Genomic DNA, 20,878 nt, shown 5'->3' with positions numbered 1-20,878 from the left:
TGTTCTGTTAGCCGACAGGGCCTAGAAGAAATGACACACCAGTAGCAATGAGCACACATAGTGCCCAGATCTTGGTTCCTAATACCTTTCTTCAAAAGAAACAAGGGCTCTTTGGTTGAGTCTAGAACCAGGACAAGACATATATGAGTGAGCCTGGAGCCTTTTGTAGTGCCAGGAAGTAAGGATGTGCTGGGGAGAAAATCCCTACATTGATGGGAGTGGGCATATCAAAGGAACACAGGGGCCAACTGAAAAGAGCTCCCAGTGGCCAAAGCTGGAACAATCGGAACAACTAAATAAAGTAGTATTGGATTATAACCCAAAGTACAAAATAAACATCTGTAAGGACATACTGATATAATGCATAAATAATGAATAAATGAATAAACAGGGGAGAAAAGACAAATCTCCCATGCGGAAGAATTCCAAATAATTATGTAGACACTCTGCCCTAAAAGAGAGGGTATATAACTCACCGCTCCTTAGGTGTGGGCTGCACATAGTGACTTCCTTCCAAAGAGTACATGATAGAAAGGAGGAAAAAAAAAGAATAATTTCACAGAGGAAAAACCATTGAGTGAGCAGTGCTTCCTCACTCAGGTGATCAAGGCCAAGATCAAGAATAATAAATCATGCTGATAGTATGTCCCCTAATATGAGATGATAAAAGTGGGATGTGGTGTGATGAAAATGGCATACTGTGGTCCTCTTCCCAATAACCCATAACCCCAGTCTAATCATGAGAAAAATCAGACAAATTCTAATAGTGGGGCGACCCAAGAAATACCTGACCGGTACTCCTCAAAACTGTCAAGATCATCATGAACAAGGTAAGTCTGAGAAAGTGCCACAGCCAAGAGGAGCCTAAAGGGACATGACAATTAAATGTAATGCTGTGTCCTGGATAGGACTGTGGAAGAGAAAAAGGAAATCTAAATAACTCGTTGGCTTCAGTTATTGATTATGTATCCATATTGCTTCATTAATTGTAACAAAGGTATCACAGTTAATGTGAGATCTTAACAGGAAACCAAGGGCAGGGTATATGGGAACTCTGTACTATCTTCTCAATTTTTCTGTTAAGTCTAAAACTGTTCTAAAGAAAAGTCTATTCATGAAGTCATTACAGTGACTGTGACTGTGAACTTGTATATTTTCCTCAGTGGTCTATACGCATCTCTATAGTAGGGATTGCCTCAGAACCCAGCACAGAGACTGTCAGTTATTAAAATTTCAATAAATATATGTCCATGAATAAAGAGAGTTCCATTACTCATGGAAATCTGGTAAATGTATGTCAGGAGCTCACAGAGCCAGAATCTGAATCTGAAACCTGAATCTGAAAGTGTTGAATAATATGAAAACATAAAGGACATACAAAAGGAAAAAAAAAAAGTCTATTAAAAAGTAATTATCCACGGGACTTCCCCGGTGGTGCAGTGGTTAAGAATCCGCCTGCCAATGCAGGGGACATGGGTTCGATCTCTAGTCCAGGAAGATCCCACATGCTGCGGAACAGCTAAGCCCGTGTGCCACAACTACTGAGCCTGCGCTCTAGAGCCTGCTCGCCGCAACTAGAGAAAGTGTGCTCACAGCAACGAAGACCCAATGCAGCCAAAAATAAATAAATAAAATAAATAAATTAATTGTTTTTAAAAAGTGGGCTTCCCTGGTGGTGCAGTGGTTGAGAGTCCACCTGCCGATGCAGGGGACACGTGTTCGTGCCCCGGTCCGGGAGGATCCCACATGCCGCGGAGCAGCTGGGCCTGTGAGCCATGGCTGCTGAACCTGCGTGTCCGGAGCCTGTGCTCTGCAACGGGAGAGGCCACAACAGTGAGAGGCCCGCGTACCGCAAAAAAAAAAAAAAAAATTAGTAATTATCCAGGGACATCCCTGGTTGTCCAGTGGTTAAGACTTCGCCTTCCAATGCAGGGGCTGAGGGTTCGATCCCCAGGGAGCTAAGATCCCACATACCTCGCAGCCAAAAAACCAAAACATTAAACAGAAGCAATATTGTAACAAATTCAGTAGAGACTTTTAAAATGGTTCCCTTAAAAAAAATCTTTAAAAAAAAAGTAATTATCCAATAGTGGAGGGGGGATGTATGGGTGAAACAAACTTGGCCATGAGTTGACCACTGTGGGAGCTGGGCCATAGGTGCTGGAGCTGGGTGGGCGGGTGAGCTGTACAGGGAGGGCACGAGGCCTCCTGGTGGGTAGCGATTCACCTCAGTCTTCCTGGAGGTGAGGGAACTGTCTTCTGATGTATGGTCATCGTTGTTGCCATGAACCTCCAGGGTCCTCACCCCGTGCTGTGCTGAGCTCTTAGTGCTCCTGCTCTGGCCTGTGCACACCCCCCCGCCGAGGCAGGGAGGTCAGCCCAGCACTGTCTGGAGCCCCAGGCCCTAGCACAGCCCTCGGTCAATACCGCGTGAGTATTTCCGAGCTTTTCAGCAGCTCTTACTTTTGCTCAGTAAAACTCTGCCTCCTACAATTTTTAAGGAGCTCCGACTCCCGCTTACCCATCCCCCCAAGAACAAACAGAAATCAGCTTCCTTGCCACATGGTGGCCTCTCAGGTATTTAAAGAATGCTGTTTTGTTTTTCATTCAGCATCTGTGCCCTGTTAATTATTTTCTTATGCAGGGAAAACATTCCTCCATTCCTTCAGTCTTCATGTGATATAGTTTCCAGCCTTCTCACTTCCGTTTTCCTGCAGTTTCAGTGTCTCAGAGTGAGGTGCTCAGGACTGGACACAGGCCACCTGAGGCCAGGCACCTGCCGTGCATGCAGCCTTGTGGGCTGCCCGCGGAGGAGCCGGGATGCCTGGCACCCTGTGGAGGAACCACAGGGCAGACGAGGCGTTGCCCACTGTGGTAGAGGGTGACAGGAGCGGGAGGCTGTGGAAGATGGAACAAGAGGGACTCGGGTCTTGATTCTCTAAGCAATCCTGGAAGGCTCGGAGCAAGGCCCTGACTGCCTCATTCACCACACAGGACCCAGAGCAGAGAAACTCCCACCACCAAATAGTCATTAACGTGATCCTGTTGAAGAAAATGCCTGTGGTGTGCCTTTGGTAAAATTCTGTTCTCCCTGCTTTCAAGGCCCTGGCTTCATTTGCAGGAGAATGAATGGTAACAGCTGTGACTGTATTCACCTACCAGGAGGTAGGAGGTCACATTTTCCTTTGGAGGCAGGAGTGTAGAGCTGAGTCAGCCCTGGAAACAGCAGAGCTTGGGGCCTGGAGTAAAGAGACCCAGCTTTTGAGCCAGAGGGTGTAGAGGAACCAGCTTCTCCAGGGAACAGGCGGGCTGAGGCCTCAGACTTGGTCAAGACTGGGCAGAGCAGCAGGGAGATGGCAGATGGGCCACCTCACATCTTTTAATTTTTGCTTCTAATTAGCTTGCTGTGTGGCCTTGGGCAAATCACTTTACCTCTCTGAATCTGTACCCTCATCAGAAAATGAGGACATTCACCTGGGTGAGCTGCCGACTCTAATGTTCTATGATTCCATTGGAGCATTCACTCAGCAGATATTTCTGGAAGATCTATCATGCTCCAAGCGTGGCCCAAGGTGCCAGTGTGGGCGAGTAAACTGACATTATTCTTGCCCTTATGGGGCTAATGATCTAGTCTGGAGACAGACAGTAAACAGATAAAGCAGCAAACACACAGAAAGTTTTAAATTGCTGTTGGGAATGGAACAGAAAGCTGCGTTGAAGGGGGTGGTCTTCCTAAACGGAGTGGTCAGGGAAGGCTGCTCTAAGGCAGCGATATTTAAGCTGGGACCTGAACGACAAAAGGAATAAACTACAGACAACCTGGGGGGAAGAGTGTTCCAGACAGAGGAACAGCAGGTTGAGCCTGAGGCAGAGAGCAGCTTGGCCTGTTGAGGGGACTGGAAGGGAGGGCAGCATGGCTGGAACAGAGTCAACGAGGCAGGAGCCTCACAAGGGTGAGATAGCCAAAGCCTCGGTGGCCACAGTGAAGAGTTCTGCTTTATCCTGGGCGCTTTGGGAAGCTACTTGAAGACCTGACTCCAGCTGGAACGTGTGGGGTGGGGTGGAGGTGGATAACAGTGCCTGCTGACGGTGCTGCCCTCAGTGAGACCCTGGACAGATTGCTGGTTCAAATCCCGGCTCCACCACTTTCTGTCTTGTTACCTTGGGCAGGTTAGTTAAGTTTGTGCCTCAGTTTCCTCGGAGTGTAGTGGTTAAAAGCATGGACTCCAAAGGCAGGCCCATCCGAGTTCAAATCCTAGCTTTATTGCTTCCGTGCTGTATGATGTTGGACAAGTTCCTTAACCTCATCAGCATCCTCTGTAAAATGATGATCATAAAAGGACTCACCTCATGGGGTTCTAGTGAGGGTTCCATGAGCTAACACACCCCAAAGCTACAAGAGGGCCTGGGATTTAGTGAAGGCTCATTAAACATTAGCTGGTGCTGTCATCACTGTCATCATCATCATCGTCGTCATTATCATCGTCATCATTGTTATTGTTATAAGATACATGACCTTTGACAAGTAAATTTCCTTTTTTGAACCTTATTTTCCACATCTGAGGCTGATAATTCCTGTATCCCCGGGTGGTTGTGAGGATTACATCTACACACATGTTTCTCCCACACAGTAGGAGCTGACTAAAGAGCAGCCATCTGGCTTCTGTGCAAGGCCTGGCGCTGGTCAGAAGGGCCTTTATGCCCATCGCACTGAGCACAACTAAAGTGGGGGGCTTCACGTCTCCCAGAGCATCCTCACACACACCATCTTGTTTGGACCTTCAATAACTTCATGAGAAAGATAACACATCTCCATTCCAGTCTTACCAAGGAGAGACAAGGCCAGGGCTCAGAGTAGATGGTCATTCTTCAAGGTCTGGAACCCAAATGGTGGTAGTGTGGGTGAGGGCGGGGAAGGGGAAGCTGTTCCAAACCCTACTTCACATCTCCTTTCAAACTGAGAATCCTTCAGAGACATGCAGGGCAGGTATTTTCACCTCTGTTTCACAGGTGAGCAAACAGTGGCCCAGGGACATATAACTTTGCCCAAAGTCGCATGACAAGTAAACATATGGATCTTTCTTCTGAAGCAGGATTATTCTCAATCCCACACGGCCTCCATAGAACAGAGCTCTTGGTTTATGGCTGATGTCTTCTTTTTTGCGGTACGTGGGCCTCTCACTGTTGTGGCCTCTCCCGTTGCAGAGCACAGGCTCCGGACGCGCAGGCTCAGCGGCCATGGCTCACGGGCCCAGCCGCTCTGCAGCATGTGGGATCTTCCCGGACCGGGGCACGAACCCGTGTCCCCTGCATCGGCAGGCAGACTCTCAACCACTGCGCCACCAGGGAAGCCCTGGCTGATGTCTTCTTAAGCCCAAGACAGCTGGGCATTGTAGGCTCCAGACCATTGACCTCCCCTCCCCTCCTTGCCTGAGTCTTAATAGCCGAGAGGCTGAGTGAGCCCTGGATTGGGGTTTCAGCAGCAAAGACTCTGGTCCCGGCTTTGCCCCATCTCAGAGTGTCTCCTTACAAAGGGGGTTACACTCTGTAAAGCTGTGCCTGTTGACCTTCATCTCCCTTCCAGATATAACTGAGTAGGAATCCACTCCAGGGAGCCCAAGGGGCAACGGGAGCCGCACAGGGACTACCAGTGGCCCCAGAGCCCGTGAGGGACGGAAGGAACTAAGGCGACACACGCTTATGAAGGAAGCCCTGGAGGAAAGGGTGTGGGAGGGTGTGACAGCTGTAAAAGGGAAGATGTAGAAGAGGAGGATGAGCTGTCCATCATAGTCCTAAGGAAGAGAAAACGGGCTGGCCTGGCACAAAGAAGAGTCGAGACTGGACACCGGGGAAAGCTTGTAAAATGCCGTCGCTCGGCAAGCGACGGTGCGAGTGCGACTCTTGCAGAGCCTGCTGCCCGTGAGCAGGACAGCTGACAAAGTGCCCTGAGGGCTCTTCTAATGTGAGGAGCCCCAGGACTTTGATGTCATTAGCAAAGGGAGTTCTGGACTTCTCCCCGTCACTTGCTGAATGACCCCAGGTGGATTCACCTCCTGTTCGGGGCCTTGTTTTGCCTACCCTGAAAATCTGCTTGTACAAGTGGATGGTCTCGAACTTTCTGGGACTTCTTTTTTCTAGGGCCTTCACCAGATCCTCCTCCCGGAGAGCCAGCATGACACTCGGCCCTTGATCCTGGTGAGCCTGGGAGCTGAGGTGATACGGATTAGGAAAGAGAAGTTTTGCGAACTGATTGACAGTAGGACAATAGAAAAATTGTCGAAGTTCGAGATCAAGTACCCCAGGTCAGTGCTGTAAATGTGCATACCTCCCACCAGATCAAATCAACAATTTTTTTGCCTCTTATTTTGGTAAAAGGAAGAAAAAAGTGATGATACCTAAAGCTGACACTGGTGGAATGAAACTGATAATTGTTGGTACACTGGAAATTGGCTCAATCCTTTTTTTTTTTTTTTTTTTTTTTTTGTGGTACGCGGGCCTCTCACTGTTGTGGCCTCTCCCGTTGCGGAGCACAGGCTCTGGACGCGCAGGCTCAGTGGCCATGGCTCACGGGCCCAGCCGCTCCACGGCACGTGGGATCTTCCTGGACTGGGGCACGAACCCGTGTCCCCTGCATCGGCAGGCGGACTCTCAACTGCGCCACCAGGGAAGCCCAATCCTTTTGATAATAATTTTAGATAATAATGTTTCAAGGGCCACAAAACTGTTCCTACCCTTTGAAGCAATGGTCTACCTGTGAATTTATCTGTATGTAACTAATTATAGGGAAAGCTACATACACTAAGATGTTCGTAGCCGCCATATTCATAATAGAAAAACAACCACCTTTACCCACATGTGGTACACTAGGGGGATAGTTTAGAAAACTGTGGTACATTCCCTTGATAGAAAGTAACTTTTATTTAAAAATCATAAGTAGGGGCTTCCCTGGTGGCACAGTGGTTGAGAGTCCACCTGCCGATGCAGGGGACACGGGTTCGTGCCCCGGGCCGGGAAGATCCCATATGCCGCGGAGCAGCTGGGCCCGTGAGCCATGGCCGCTGAGCCTGCACGTCTGGAGCCTGTGCTCCGCAACGGAAGAGGCCACAACAGTGAGAGGCCCGCGTACCGCAAAAAAAAAAAAAAAAAAAAAAAAATCATAAGTAAATGAGTGATAAAATGCTACAAGAAAAGGATAGGGTACAAAATTGTGTATATACATACTATGACTATGCCTTTGTAAAACACATGAGAAAAATCTAGAAGGAAAATGAGCAAAAGTGATAGTATCTGTGGTATTGCCCAATTTGTAATAGTCATTCTCTCTGGAAGGTCGGACTAAAAGGGACTTTTCTGGTTATAGTTATATATTCCTCTGATGTGTAATTGGTTTTGTAGTGAGTATGCATTTCTTTTATAATGAGGGAAAAAAAGATATACTTTTTAAAGTTGTTGTCAGGGTATGACATTCCAAGTGGGTTTTTTTCCCTTTATTCTCCAAATGTTTGTTAATGATGATATATTACTTTTATAATTTTAAAAAATTTATCTTGAAAGATTTGATAAAAAAGATTTTATATTTCCCTAGTTTACAAATTTTCCTGAGTGAATACTTTTTTTTTTGCGGTACGTGAGCCTCTCACTGTTGTGGCCTCTCCCGTTGCGGAGCACAGGCTCCGGACGTGCAGGCTCAGCGGCCATGGCTCACGGGCCCAGCCGCTCCGCGGCATGTGGGATCCTCCCGGACCGGGGCACGAACCCGTGTCCCCTGCATCGGCAGGCGGACTCTCAACCACTGCGCCACCAGGGAAGCCCTGAGTGAATACTTTTATAGTGTGAAAAAAAACCTAATTTTTAGGTAAAAACGAATTTATTGTCTGGACCACTGGTCACAAAACTGTTTTGATCTAACACCGCTATTACTAAAGAGTGTTTGAGTGTATACCCCCTAGAATATATATGTGATATAAATAATATATGTTATTTAATTTATTTTTATTTATTATGCCCATATATTGCTATATGAATATATCATATATTTTATAAACATGCAACAAATAGATCTTTAGAAAGAGTAAGACAAAGGTAAATATAAATGGAGTCCTACTGTTTTTTTCACACAGCCCAGTGGATCTCATTCACCTCCCTGGCTGACACCCTAACCCCCACTTTGGGATCCCCAGCCGAGACTCCTGTAGCCGTCCTACCGCTGGTCCCCTGCCTCGGTCTCTCCCTGCCAAATCCTTTCTGCATACTTTGCTCTTGCTGAAACCCAAATCTGGCTGTGTTAAACTCCTGCTTAAAACCTTTCAGTGGTATCTCACTGCCTGTATGATACAGTGCAGATTCAATGCCACGTAAATGGCCCTTCATTTTCTGGCCCTTCAACTCCCCTGCAGCACCTCCTGCCACCTCTAACCCACTCCAGCAACCCAGGCAGATTGCCTCCTGGACCTGCACATACTTGCCTTTGCCAGTGCAGGCCCCCTGCCTGCAATGCCACCCCTCAATCCTGCTCCTCTCCCCTTTATTTTCTGATAAATTTCTTCTCATTCTTTAAGATTCATCTCCTCCAGAAAACCTTTCATGACTGACCCCAGGCTGGGCTAAGTACCCCTTTTTCTGTGCACTCGTAATCCTCCCTACGTAGCTCTCACAGTGGCCACACCACGTTATATTACAGCTGTTTAGAGCTGCGTATTTTTCGCACAGTTCTTTCTCCACCACTTGGTTAATTGCTTCGTGAACGCAGGGATTGGGCTTTATCCACCTTTCATCTCTAGCGCCTGTATAGTACCTGGCACATGGTAGATGCGTGATAAACGTTGGGTGAGTGAATGAATTAATGAGACACACTCATTAGGGAAAACTGGAAAATGCTGCACATTTAAGAAGGTGAAGACCTTCTTAAATGCATTTGCATTCCTCCAGCAATCTCAATTAGCATTTTATGTATTTCCTTTCCGTATTTTTTTTTTTTACCGCATGGCTGTGTACCAAATAGGTATTTATCATTCAGGCACACAGAGCTTCATAATGGAGATCATACCGATTGTACAATTTTGCATCCTCCCTCCATTTTCTTTTCTTGTGGTGATGCTGTGATCAGACATCGTTTTGTGGGCAGGTGTGGGAAGCAAGTGATTCCTGTGGTTGAGAAAGAGGTGTGAAGGCAAGCAAACCTGTAGAGTTGCTTCAGCTGTGCCCAATAAGCACATGAAAGAATTTGATATGGGATCCATATAACCTTGGATAAGTCATTTCCCTCCCTCCCATGTGACCTTGGATAAGTCATTTTCCCTCCTCTAGGCTTCAGACTCCAATCTACAAAACAAGAAAATTAGACTAGAACAGTGTTTCCCGAAGTATGGATCATATTCACAGAAGGCTTACAAGATGACTTTAGGTGGTACACGGATTGTAAACAGCTATGTATTTATTCTAGTGTGACCTAGAAAAACATGACTAGCTCACTAAACCCATGATTTGACAAACTTGTTGCTTAGAACAAAGCCAAAGTAAATACTTAAGTAAAAGAAACTAAGTAGAAATTCAAAAAATCATTAATAAAATAATAGATGATATGTAGCTATGGTCCAAATTGGGGCAGTTTTGTGAAAAAAAAAAAAAGTTGGGAAACACTGGTGGTTCCTTGCAGTTCAGCGATGCCCCAATTCTGATTCCTGCATACTACCAACATAAAAAATAGCTATTTAGAAAATAGCTACTCAAAAAAGGATTTAAGGGGGCTTCCCTGGTGGTGCAGTGGTTGAGAGTCCGCCTGCCAATGCAGGGGATGCGGGTTCATGCCCCAGTCTGGGAAGATCCCACATGCCGCAGAGCGGCTGGGCCCATGAGCCATGGCCGCTGAGCCTGCGCGTCCGGAGCCTGTGCTCCGCAACGGGAGAGGCCACAACAGTGAGAGGCCCATGTACCACAAAAAAAAAAAAAAAAAAGGATTTAAGGAGCCTTAGCTTCTCACATAACATCTGGTACATGATGGGTGTCAGTTAATGTTGGTTGAATTGAAATTCAGATGTTTATGTAGACTTGAGGGTGGCAGATGTTTGGGCACTCAGCATCTGTGCTGCCCAGTCAGCACTTTGCTGCAATCATCTGCAATGCTGACAGAATTCTCGCTTATTCATTAATTGTTGAACTCATGGCTTTCTAGACTGCTAAAGCAGGCAGAAAATATAAGCATTATCTAGCTCAAATCCTCCATGTTTTAATTGAGGACTGTGAGGCCCAGGAAAGGGGACGTGACATCCTGAAGATCACACAGTCAGTTGGTGAGACACCTGTCCTGTGGATGCTACAGGCTAGATTATCTGAAGCCTCTCCCCCATGTAGAATATGAACAACTGAGTTCACAGGAAAGAAGGGAAATCTCCAAGGACCCAAATGAAGAGCAGCCTAAAACCAAAGCACAGAGTGTGATCTAGTGCTGGATTGCCAGGCAGGCATGGGGAGGGGTTGTGGCTGAGGGCACCACAGGCTGAAGTGTTGCATCCTGCAAGGACAGGTGACACTTTCAGTTCAAGCGAGGCAGAGAGTGGAACTGGAATTGCTGCATGAAGCTGAGGACTTTAGAAGAGCTGCCGCATTTAGTGAAAGGCTAGACTAGAAATCAACGTGACTGTCGGCATCAGGAGGTTATGTGGAATCTTGTCTGTCTTAACTTGGACTCTGGATCAAAAAAAAAAAAAGATCCCTTAAGAATCTGTAAGCACGTGCTTGCCCCCTCATAGGTTTTGATGAATTCCTTAGCCCCACTGAGCCTTAGTTTCCATGTTTGTGAAATGGGGTGGTCCTGAGGATCAAATGAGTTAACAAGTGTAAAGTGCCTGGTCATGGTAAGTGTGAAGCAGAGTTAGATACTGTTATTTATTATGTAAGAAATTGGGAGTTAACGGGACTTTTTAGTTGGAGACTATCCAGTGGTGTGCTGGGAAATGTTCAACAAGCAGCTCTCTGGGAGGTGGGAAGTAACCTGATTGGAAGTGTTTGCTGGTTTCTGTGGTGCACATACTGCCACCATGGCCGGTTTTGAGCTACCAACCTGATGTCATCGAGCATGGAGTTGCTCTCGTGAGCTGGTAGGAGCTGACGCTGGCAATGCTGAGACCACCAGGGCTAACTTGTAGCCCATTCTGACCTCTAGATTTTATATTAAGTTGATCTCTATGAATCAAAGTTGATTTTGGCCTGGTCAATATAATCTACCCAGAAGAATGCTCTAATGTGTTAGTGATTTATCAGAGTTGCCTCCTTAGGTGAGAGTATAGGTGAGTCAGTGGAAGTTGAGTGTGCCCTTCCCTTGCTGAGGTCTCAGAAGAAAATAAACCAATGAGTCCTGAGCTCATTCCACCCTCCCCCACTTTCCTCACCCTCATGTGCTATGAGGGAAGGGGGCCGAGTAGAGCCAGGGCACCAAGACCAGTCCAAGGTAGCTACCAATGGACCTTCTATCTCTATAGAGTGGCCTTGTCTGGACATTTCAGATAAATGGAACCATGTATATGTGACTGGCTTCTTAACATAGTGTTTTCAAGGTTCATTCATGTTTTAGCACGTACCAGCACTTCATTCATTTTTATTGTCAAATAATATTCCAGTGCATGGATATACCACTCTTTTATTTACTCATTCATCAACTGATGGACAGTTGGGTTGTTTCCACTTTTTAGCTATTATGAATAATGCTGCTATGAACATTCTTTTTTTTTTTTGCGGTAAGTGGGCCTCTCACTGTTGTGGCCTCTCCCGTTGTGAAGCACAGGCTCTGGACGCGCAGGCTCAGTGGCCATTGCTCACGGGACCAGCCGCTCTGCGGCATGTGGGATCCTGCCGGACCGGGGCACGAACCCTTGTCCCCTGCATCGGCAGGTGGAATCTCAACCACTGCGCCACCAGGGAAGTCCTGCTATGGACATTCTTGTTCAAGTTTTTGTGTGGACATATTTTTCATTTCTCTTGGGTATATACCTAGGAGTGGAATTCCTGGGTCATAAGTTAACTGTTTAACCTTTTGAGGAACTGCTAGACTGTTTTTTCAAAGTGGCTGCATCATTTTACATTCCTGGCAGCAATGTATTGGAACCCTCGCTCCAATGTCTCCACATCCCCATTAGCACTTATTATTATTTGTCTTTTTAATTATCGTCATCCTAATGGGCATAAGTGGTATCCTGTGTGGCTTTGGCTTACATTCCCCTGATGGCTAATGATCACATACGTAATTTAAAATTTTCAGTAGCCACGTTATAAGAAATCAAAAGAAATGGGTGAAATTAACTGTAATAATATATTTTATTGAATGCAGTGTATCTAAAATGTTATCATTTCAACATGTAATCAACATAAAAATTACTGAGATATTCTGCATTCTTTTTTTGTTGTTCTAAGTCTTTGAAATCTGGTGTGTATTTTATACTCAGAGCACACCTCTAATTCAGATTCATCACACTTCAGGTACTCAGTAGCCACATGTGGCTCGTGGCCGCCACATGGAATAGTGCAGGTCTAGGTGATGAAGGTGTGGAAAGGTAAAGGAGGCAGAGGAAAGAGTCTGGGAAAAGGCGCGGAGGTGGGACAGGGCTCAGTGTGTTTCAGGGCTGGAAGGAGGCAGGGCTGGAGGGGCAGGGGGCAGGGAGGAGCTCGTGTGGGAACCTCAACATCTGGGCCTTGCCTTCAGCGACGAAGATGTGTGCCAGAAGTTCCTCGAGGAGAACAGTTGGAATGTCTTTCGGAAGGACCTGATGCAGCTGCTGGTGGAGCCTCGCCAGTGTCCACCATTCACCCCAATCCAGCCCAAGAAGAAAGGGATCTACAAGCCCAAGGCTGTGATGCTGGATTTGTGTAGCTTAGACAAGAAGACTAGACCTCGTCATCCCATTTTTATGGCACCCCAGAAATACCTCCCCCCGTTGAGGATTGTCGAAGCCATTATAGCACCCCGGTACAAAATCCAAGAACTCCTGCCTCAGTATAAGAATGCAGGGGTCCTTGTTTAGAGTCAATAAAAGATGTTGGGTTGACCCTCGTGTTTCCTGAATAACCACCATGGGAGTTGCGGGGCTTACAGTGGGGGATCCTGAGGGCTGAGCCATGGGTCCAGAGAGGTGTTTGGGGCAGCACCTGGGGCACTGTCTCTCTGGACACTTGTGGGACTGAGTAAGGGATGGTTGGGAGGCTGGGTGGGGATGGGTTAATCACTGGAGGTGGCCTCAGAGTGGGAGGGTCTTATCTGAGGAGACAGATGGGAGACACAGAGGCAAGATGGGGTTGCAAACTCAAATGCCTTGCAAGCCCGGCAGGTCGTCTAAAGGAGTGTAGCAGAAGGACTGGGGAGGCGGCAGGGAACGGTGGGGGCTGGTGCGCACATTCCCCGTCCAGGTGGAGCCGCTGCTCCGTAGACCCAGTCAGTTGATGCCATGCCAGGAAGTAATGCAGGCCCAGTACGGCCAATCTTTAGATTTTTCAGGAGAACCCAGAAATGCAGTGTTTCAGATGATTCCTACCCATTTTCAAATGTGAGCAACGAACTCAAATTGTTTTTGAAATACTGTGTTAGGCAAACAAAACACATACACAGGCTGCGTTGGGCCCACAGGCTGCTGGTTTGCCAGTAGCTTGTCAGGCAGCTCTGTCAGAATGACAGGGTGTTGCCAGAGACTGGAGTGAGGCGTGACCGTGGGGGGAGGTACAAGGAGCCAGAGACGGATGGGCAGCGTGACAGGAGCCGGCGTCCCGGGTCAAGGATGAGGAGTGAGCAGCCTGAGAGAGGATGTAGACCAGAGACAGGAGGCGGTCAGTGGGACCTAAGGAGCTCTCCCTGGTCCCTCCGGTGGGGCCTGGAAGCCATCAGTCACTGGCCTGGGCCGGCTCTCCTTGTTGGTAGCGCTGGGCCTTGAACTCGGGGTTCCTGTCTCACTCCAGCCTCGGCACCACAGACCCAAGACTAAGTCACCTCTCTCCCTTGGGAAAACCCATGGTTTAGCTTTGAGAGCCCTGAGGGGCCTGGTGGAGGCCATGGCAGCACAAGAGCCCAGCCTGGTGGTGCCAGGAGAGACAGGAGCCCTCCCCAACCAGTACCTCCCCCCACAACAGCACCCCTGCGAGGAGCGGACTCGGAGGAACACCGGGCACTGAGCCGGCATCGGGAGCCCTGGAGAGCCTGCTTCTGTCCCGTGGGACCCCCTTGAGTGCCTGGAGTGCTTCACCTGCCCTCCGGTTTCCCCAGTGGCAAAATGAGCGTGTTGGACAAGATGAATGGTTTTCACGAGTGAGAGGTGAGTATAGTTTGAAAAGCACATTCAACATTATACTTTTGTTTGTCGAATTTAGAAGAAAGCTGTTTTCATGTTACCCAGCAAAGAAGGAGGAGTAGGGAATTTGTCTGTCAGAAGAGCGTGTGGATGTAAGAGAGGAGAGAAGCAGTGGACTTAAGTCATCTCGACTTCCCTGATAGCTCCAGAGGGTCGAGGAGCCTGGGATGTCTGCAGCAGTCCTGGAAGGGCTGCCTGTGACCTACAAGGACAGGGTGGCATGGTTTGGGGACCAGGTAAATTGGGGTGTCTGACTATATTTAGAGATCTCTTTGTGTGTAGGTCTGTGGCTCCAAGATGATGGTGTGGACATTTTGTTCATTCATTTGAAATGTATTTATTAAGTACTTGCTCTGTAGCAGATCCAAAGGAGGATAAGAGGCAGTCTGCATTCCCTCTTATTCTGTAGGCCAAGGGCCAAATAATAAATATTTTAGGTTTTATAGGCCTTATGGTCTCTGTTGTAACTACTCAACTCTGCATGGTGAAGGCAGCTTTAGTGTTCCAATAAAGCTTTATTTGCAAAAACAGGTGGCAGGCGGGCTTCCCTGGTGGCACAGTGGTTAAGAATCCACCTGCCAATGCAGGGGACACGGGTTCGAGCCCTGGTCGGGGAAGATCCCACATGCCACGGCGCAACTAAGCCCGTGCACCACAACTACTGAGCCTGCGCTCTAGAGCCCACGAACCACAACTACTGAGCCCGCGTGCCACAACTACTGAGCCCGCACGCCTAGAGCCCATGCTCCGCAACAAAGAGAAGCCACCGCAGTGAGAAGCCCACACATCGCAACAAAGAGTAGTCCCCGCTCGCCACAACTAGAGAAAGCCTGCACGCAACAACAAAGACCCAACTCAGCCAAAAATAAATAAATAAATTTATTTAAAAAAAAAACAAAACAGGTGGCAGGCTAGATTTGGCCTGTGCGCCATTGTTTGCTGACCCCCGCTCTAGGCAATAGGGAGCCCTTGAAGGTTCTTGAGTCGACCTGACATGACCAGAGAAGGGGTGGGAAGCTTTTTATTGAGCATTTATTCTATGACAGCCATCTTGCTAAGCATCTGACTGGAGTCTAATGACTTGGGCTAAGATCCTAGGTCTGCCACTTAATGGCTGTTGAGGATTAAAAGAGGTGGTACATGAACAGCAAGGGGGAGGATTTTATTCACCAGGACCACTGCATCCAGCTTCCTGGAAAGTGAGAGAAAAAACTTCCAGCGTAGGAGGCAGAGCAGGTTTTCTAGGGGAGCGGTGGGTGAGAACTCAGACTAGAAGAGCAGCCTGGGAGCAAGGGCACCATGTGTAGAAGGAGAGGCTGTGAGGTAGGGGCTTTGGGAAAGAGCAAAGCTTTTTCTGAAGCTACTATGTAACAGATAGGAGAACTTGAGAATGAGAAATGCCCAAAGAGGTCTTCAAAGAGCTTTTCTGTGTACTGAGAATGTGTTTCTCCTTTGGCATTTTCTTGAGAAACCAAGTAAACATTTGAATAGCTCCTTTTATTTTGTTTTTTTGAATAGCTCTTATTTATAATTTTATGCCATAGTGCTGTTTCTTTGAGTTCAGTTACCAAGCCGACAGTGGGCAGCATGAGGCCCTAGTTATGTTCGGTTACACATGTAAAGTCCCTGGTACATAGTACGTGCTCAATACATGTTAGATGGTATTAGTACCTTTTTTAAAATTTATTTTATTTATTTTATTTATGGCTGTGTTGGGTCTTCATTGCTGCGCGCGGGCTTTCTCTAGTTGCGGCGAGCGGGGGCTACTCTTTGTTGCGGTGTGTAGGCTTCTCACTGCGGTGGCTTCTCGCTGTGGAGCATGGGCTCTAGGCGCGTGGGCTTCAGTAATTGTGGCGCACGGACTCATTAGTTGTGGTTCACGGGCTCTAGAGCGCGGGCTCAGTAGTTGTGGTGCACGGGCTTAGTTGCTCCCCGGCATGTGGGATCTTCCCGGACCAGGGCTCGAACCCGTGTCCCCTGCATTGGCAGGCGGATTCTTAACCACTGTGCCACCAGGGAAGTCCTATTAGTACCTTTTTGATCAAGATCAATTTGGCCTTCCAGAGACTCTCTTCCCCCTTCAGTGGAATAGGAAGCCAAGGCTTTGGAAGGCTGAGGCTGCATAATCAATGATAAAGACCATCTCCGAGAGATTTGGGATAGGAGGGCGCTGGCTGTCATCTCACCCGAACCCCACACTCTAAGTGAAATGGTTAATGTCAGTATTAAGAGGCAGCGTTGGAGGGAGAGAGCAGAGGTGGGTCAGCAAAGCATCAACATGCACTGTGGGCAAGGGTGCTGGTCGAAGGAAGAATGAGTGGGACGGTGTGGGGAGGGCTGTGTGAGAACCTCCCAGCCTCCGGGCCGTGAGCTTCAGAATCCCTCCCCTTCCGCATACACTCTGCAACAAACAGCAGTGGATCAGCATCAGGCAGGGAGGAGGACACATCAGGATTTATTTGGGAGAAAAGCTCATTCAGAAGGAACCAGTATGACACCCCTTGACACAAGTGTTAGTAATAAACATATTTTCAGTGCTACAGAGGTTCTTACTGCCCACCTGGCACAGATCCAAGGGTCAGGAAGCCCATAGTGACCCGTCACAAGGGAGTAGGGCCCGGCTTAGGTACGGAGTGCTCCCTGTGTACCCACATCGTGTGAGGCACTCTATAGAGGCTATCACTTATCCTGAAAATACTTCCTGGCAACTAACCAGGTGGCATTGTCCCCATCTGACAGATGAGGAGCCTGAGGCCCAGAGAGGCAAAGGCCTTGTCTAAGCTCACTCGCTACCAGGTGGTTGCTCCAGGAAATCCGAGAGCTTTCACTGCACCCCAGCACCCTCCCAGGCAGGAAGCGTCTCAGCGTGTGCACTGTGACACCACCCTCACTCATCTATCCCAAATGAGCCACCTGTTTTCCAAACAAATTCTGTACACACAACCCTGGAACTGTGCTGGAGAGAATATATTCACCCTCTGGGATGATTTTCCATATGTAAATAAGCCTAGTCATATTGCACACACCAGGCCACTCAAGCCAAAAATACAGCCCCCAGTACTGATAGCTTCCACTGTTTGGGGAAAATGAAAAAAGCCATCTGAGAAACACAGGAGATATTGCCAGCATTTGTTATAGGAAGTGTTTAAGATCCCTCCTTGGGGTTGGAAGCAAAAGCATTCTTTAAATCCTCTATTCCTTTTATATAACTCATGGAAAAATCTTACCTTCCTGTTACAGAAGGTCTAAGGGGTGAGATGGGTAGCTTTGCAACCTCCATCGCACTCACTAGAGGCTATTTTGCCATGATGCTTTTCTGTCATTTAGGGATTTAAGGGGTTTAACCACAAGGGTGCTGAGTTGCAGAATTTGTAGTCACAGGTTCAGAGCTGACAATGAAGACGAGTAATTTCTAGGTGGCTGAGAAGCAGCACCAAAGCTGGAAGGAGGGTTTTTCATGGCTTCTAAAGGCTGTGGGCTTTAGCCCTGGGGACAGAGCCTGGGGATATTGGGAGGGTGGCACTTCTGGACAAGAGCTGTGTGACTTTCAGCCAGGCTCCTTCCCTTTCTGGAGCTTCACTACCGTCATTGGCAAAATTGGCACAGGGTCTGGTAGGTGTTCTTCAGCCTCCCTCTAACCCCAACAGAAAATCAGAATCAAGAAGAAAATGGATTACAGAGACCCTTGGTGAAGTGTGAAAATGAACCGCAGATGAGATAATAGTACTGTATTAATGCTAAATGTCCTGATGTTGGTAATTTTACTGTGGTTATGTAAGAGAATCTCCTGTCCTTAGGAAATGCACACTGAGGTCCTTGGCTGTTAAAGGAGATGGTTTCTTCAACTTACTTTCAAATGATTTAGAAATATATTGTGTGTATATTTAGAAGAGCAAAGCATATATAGCACAATGATAACAACTGGCAAATCTGGGTGAAGGGTACTTAGGAGTTCTTTGAACCATTCTTGTAATTTTTTTTTTCCAATTTGAAAGCAGTCACTGTTTATTAACTTGACCAGATTACAAAAATAATCATGGTAGATACCTTAGGTCATCCTTCATTCTTGTAACTTTAAAAAAATTATTTTAAGTTGTATAATACACATAAAACTTACCCTCGCAGCCATTTTACTGTGAGCTACCTTCTCCCAGGGTACTTTAAATTAGGGGCCTGTTTCTACCTGGCTCTGGACTTCTTGGCCTCGGGTCCCTTCTGGCACCACAAAGTTAGTATCTAGAATGGTTGGCTGCCGGTGAGGGCTGTTCCCCCCTTGCTCCCTTATCACGTTTATCACATGGAAGGAGGTGGACTCATGGTCTTTAAGTCTTAACAACACTGATCATCTATGATTTTAATGGTTAGAAACTGAGACCATATCTTTTCCTGAGAGCAGGTTTTTATCTTGAAAGATACTGTCAGAAAGTCCTTCTTCCGGTCATAACTTGAAACTCATGCTACTGTTCAAGATTTTTTCTTGTTTGTGTGGAGATGGAGAGGAATTGCTCATTGCTCTTCTGGAAGCCTCTTCCCCATAAAGCCAGACCTTCTCCTGTCCTTCTGTCTGATTTCACTGACATCACAGGGCAGAAGGAGCAGGATAATGAGCAGGAGTTCTGGATTTAGGCTGCTCTGCTTCTGACCAGCTGCGTGACAGCAGGCAAGCCACTGCTCTTTGCCTCAGTTTCCCCATCTGTAACATGGGAATAATAAAAGCATCTGTTTCATAAAGTCATGAAGATTAACTTAAATAGTCCATATAAAACACTAAATTCAGAGTTTGACTCTCAGAAAGCAAAAACCTGGGGTGGGAGAAAAAAGGGGACCCAGGGACAAAATGATACAGACAGTAGGTCTGTGAGACTTGCAGACCGACCGGGAGGCCAGCCCTGCCCACAGAGTTGAAATAGAAGAGCCCCACATATGGACATTTCTCAGTTTAACAGATCACAGCAGCTGGGGGATTTGCACATGTAAAAAGCTCTCACCGGTGAATCATTCTGCATTTGCACATTGCTCTATTATCATACACATCTTATCAGCTTCGATGATTACCAGCTCATGCGGTCCTCTGCCTTTTTGAGAGGAGAGCCCTGGAGCCTGCTGGCTGCCTATCTCCTCCTCCTCCCTTTATGCCAGTGCTTGTCTTCTGTCCCTTAGCTGCCAGGCTCCTGGCATCTCCATTAGATAGGGAAGCATATGGGAACTGGAAGGACTGAACTAAAACCTAGATGAATTCAACCAGTATATCTCCAATTAGCAGACATGCTGCAGGGAGAGGGAGCTGGTCAGGGCTTAGAGAGACAGCACCAAACCAAACCAAAGTCCTTGGCATCAAGGAGCTTACATCTGGGTCAGTGGTTAAAGAACACAAGGAAAATCAGGGAAACTGGGGGATGGAGGTGGGTTACAGGTTACTGCATTGTAAAGGATAGTCAGGGAAGGCTTCTCTAAGACTGTGATATTGATGAGTACAGGAAGTGAGGGGATGAGCCATGCAGATATCGGGGCAAGAATGTTCCAGGCAGAGAGAAAGTACATTCAAGCATAACAGCAAGAAGGCTGGTGTGGCTGGAATGGAGTCAAAGGAGAGAGAAATTGAAAAAGGGCAAGGGCAGAGAGGGACTGGAGGCCAGCTCATGATCATGTGAAGGGAGCCTTTGGAAAGTTCTTAGCAGAGGAGTGAGTGATATGATCTGGCTACAGACTGGGGGTTTAAGCATGAGGGTGGCATGGGGAGACGGGGGTGGGGGACAGTTGGGAAGCCAGTGCCATAATCCAAGTAGGAGATTACGGTGGCTCAGATCACCATATTGATTGTGGTGGTGTCTCGATGGGGCTGATCGTGGACATATTTCGATGGTAGAATCGATCAGGGTTTGCTAAAGGACTGAATGTCAGGAATGAGAGAGAGCGACTAAGGATAACTCCAAAGATTTTGGTTTGAGCAAGTGGAGGATGGAGTAGCCGTTCCCTGAGACAGAGAAGACTGTAGGAGAAGTACATTTTAGGGGCGAATATCAGGAGTGTGGTTTTTTTTTTTTTTTTTTTTTTTTGCGGTACGCGGGCCTCTCACTGTTGTGGCCTCTCCCGTTGCGGAGCACAGGCTCCGGACGCGCAGGCTCAGCGGCCATGGCTCACGGGCCCAGCCGCTCCGCGGCATGTGGGATCCTCCCGGACCGGGGCGTGAACCCGTGTCCCCTGCATCGGCAGGCGGACGCTCAACCACTGTGCCACCAGGGAAGCCCAGGAGTGTGGTTTTTAACAGTTAAAAAAAAAAAAAAAAGGATTTAAGGATGATGTGGTAACACACGTAAAGCAGTCGCAACCCCACCCGGCACTTCATGCAAGGTTAGTATTATCCCCATTTTCACACTGCTGGTTTGGTAGAAGAGCCAGAATTCAAACCTGGGTCTGTTTGGCTCCAAACCTCGGTTTGTTTCTCTTCTTAAACATCCTCAGTCTTCCATGATCCCTTGTCCTTAAGGTTTCATGTTGATACTGTCAGAAAGTTCTTCCTCCTGTTTAATGGCAGTCTGTCCGATTGCAGT

The 20,878-nt window shown here is 47.5% G+C and overlaps 1 protein-coding gene across 2 annotated transcripts in view; it reads left to right on the top strand.

The window, feature by feature from the left end:
• The window catches only part of CNBD2 (cyclic nucleotide binding domain containing 2), a gene marked incomplete at its 3' end in the record, with an annotated part of 63,364 nt that extends 50,351 nt beyond the window's left edge, over positions 1-13,013 (top strand). For both annotated transcript variants that reach the window (XM_081257887.1, XM_081257886.1), the window contains exons 12-13: positions 6,139-6,302; positions 12,695-13,013. In XM_081257887.1, coding sequence (XP_081114013.1) covers positions 6,139-6,302; positions 12,695-13,013 — 483 coding nt within the window. The remainder of the gene's footprint in view (positions 1-6,138; positions 6,303-12,694) is intronic.
• Between the last annotated feature and the right edge of the window lie 7,865 nt (positions 13,014-20,878).

The sequence above is a fragment of the Mesoplodon bidens genome, assembly GCF_964165515.1.
Source record: "Mesoplodon bidens genome assembly, chromosome: 15".
NCBI lineage: Eukaryota > Metazoa > Chordata > Mammalia > Artiodactyla > Ziphiidae > Mesoplodon > Mesoplodon bidens.
Note: the sequence above shows the minus strand (reverse complement) of the source record. Positions and strands in the feature narration are given on the sequence as shown.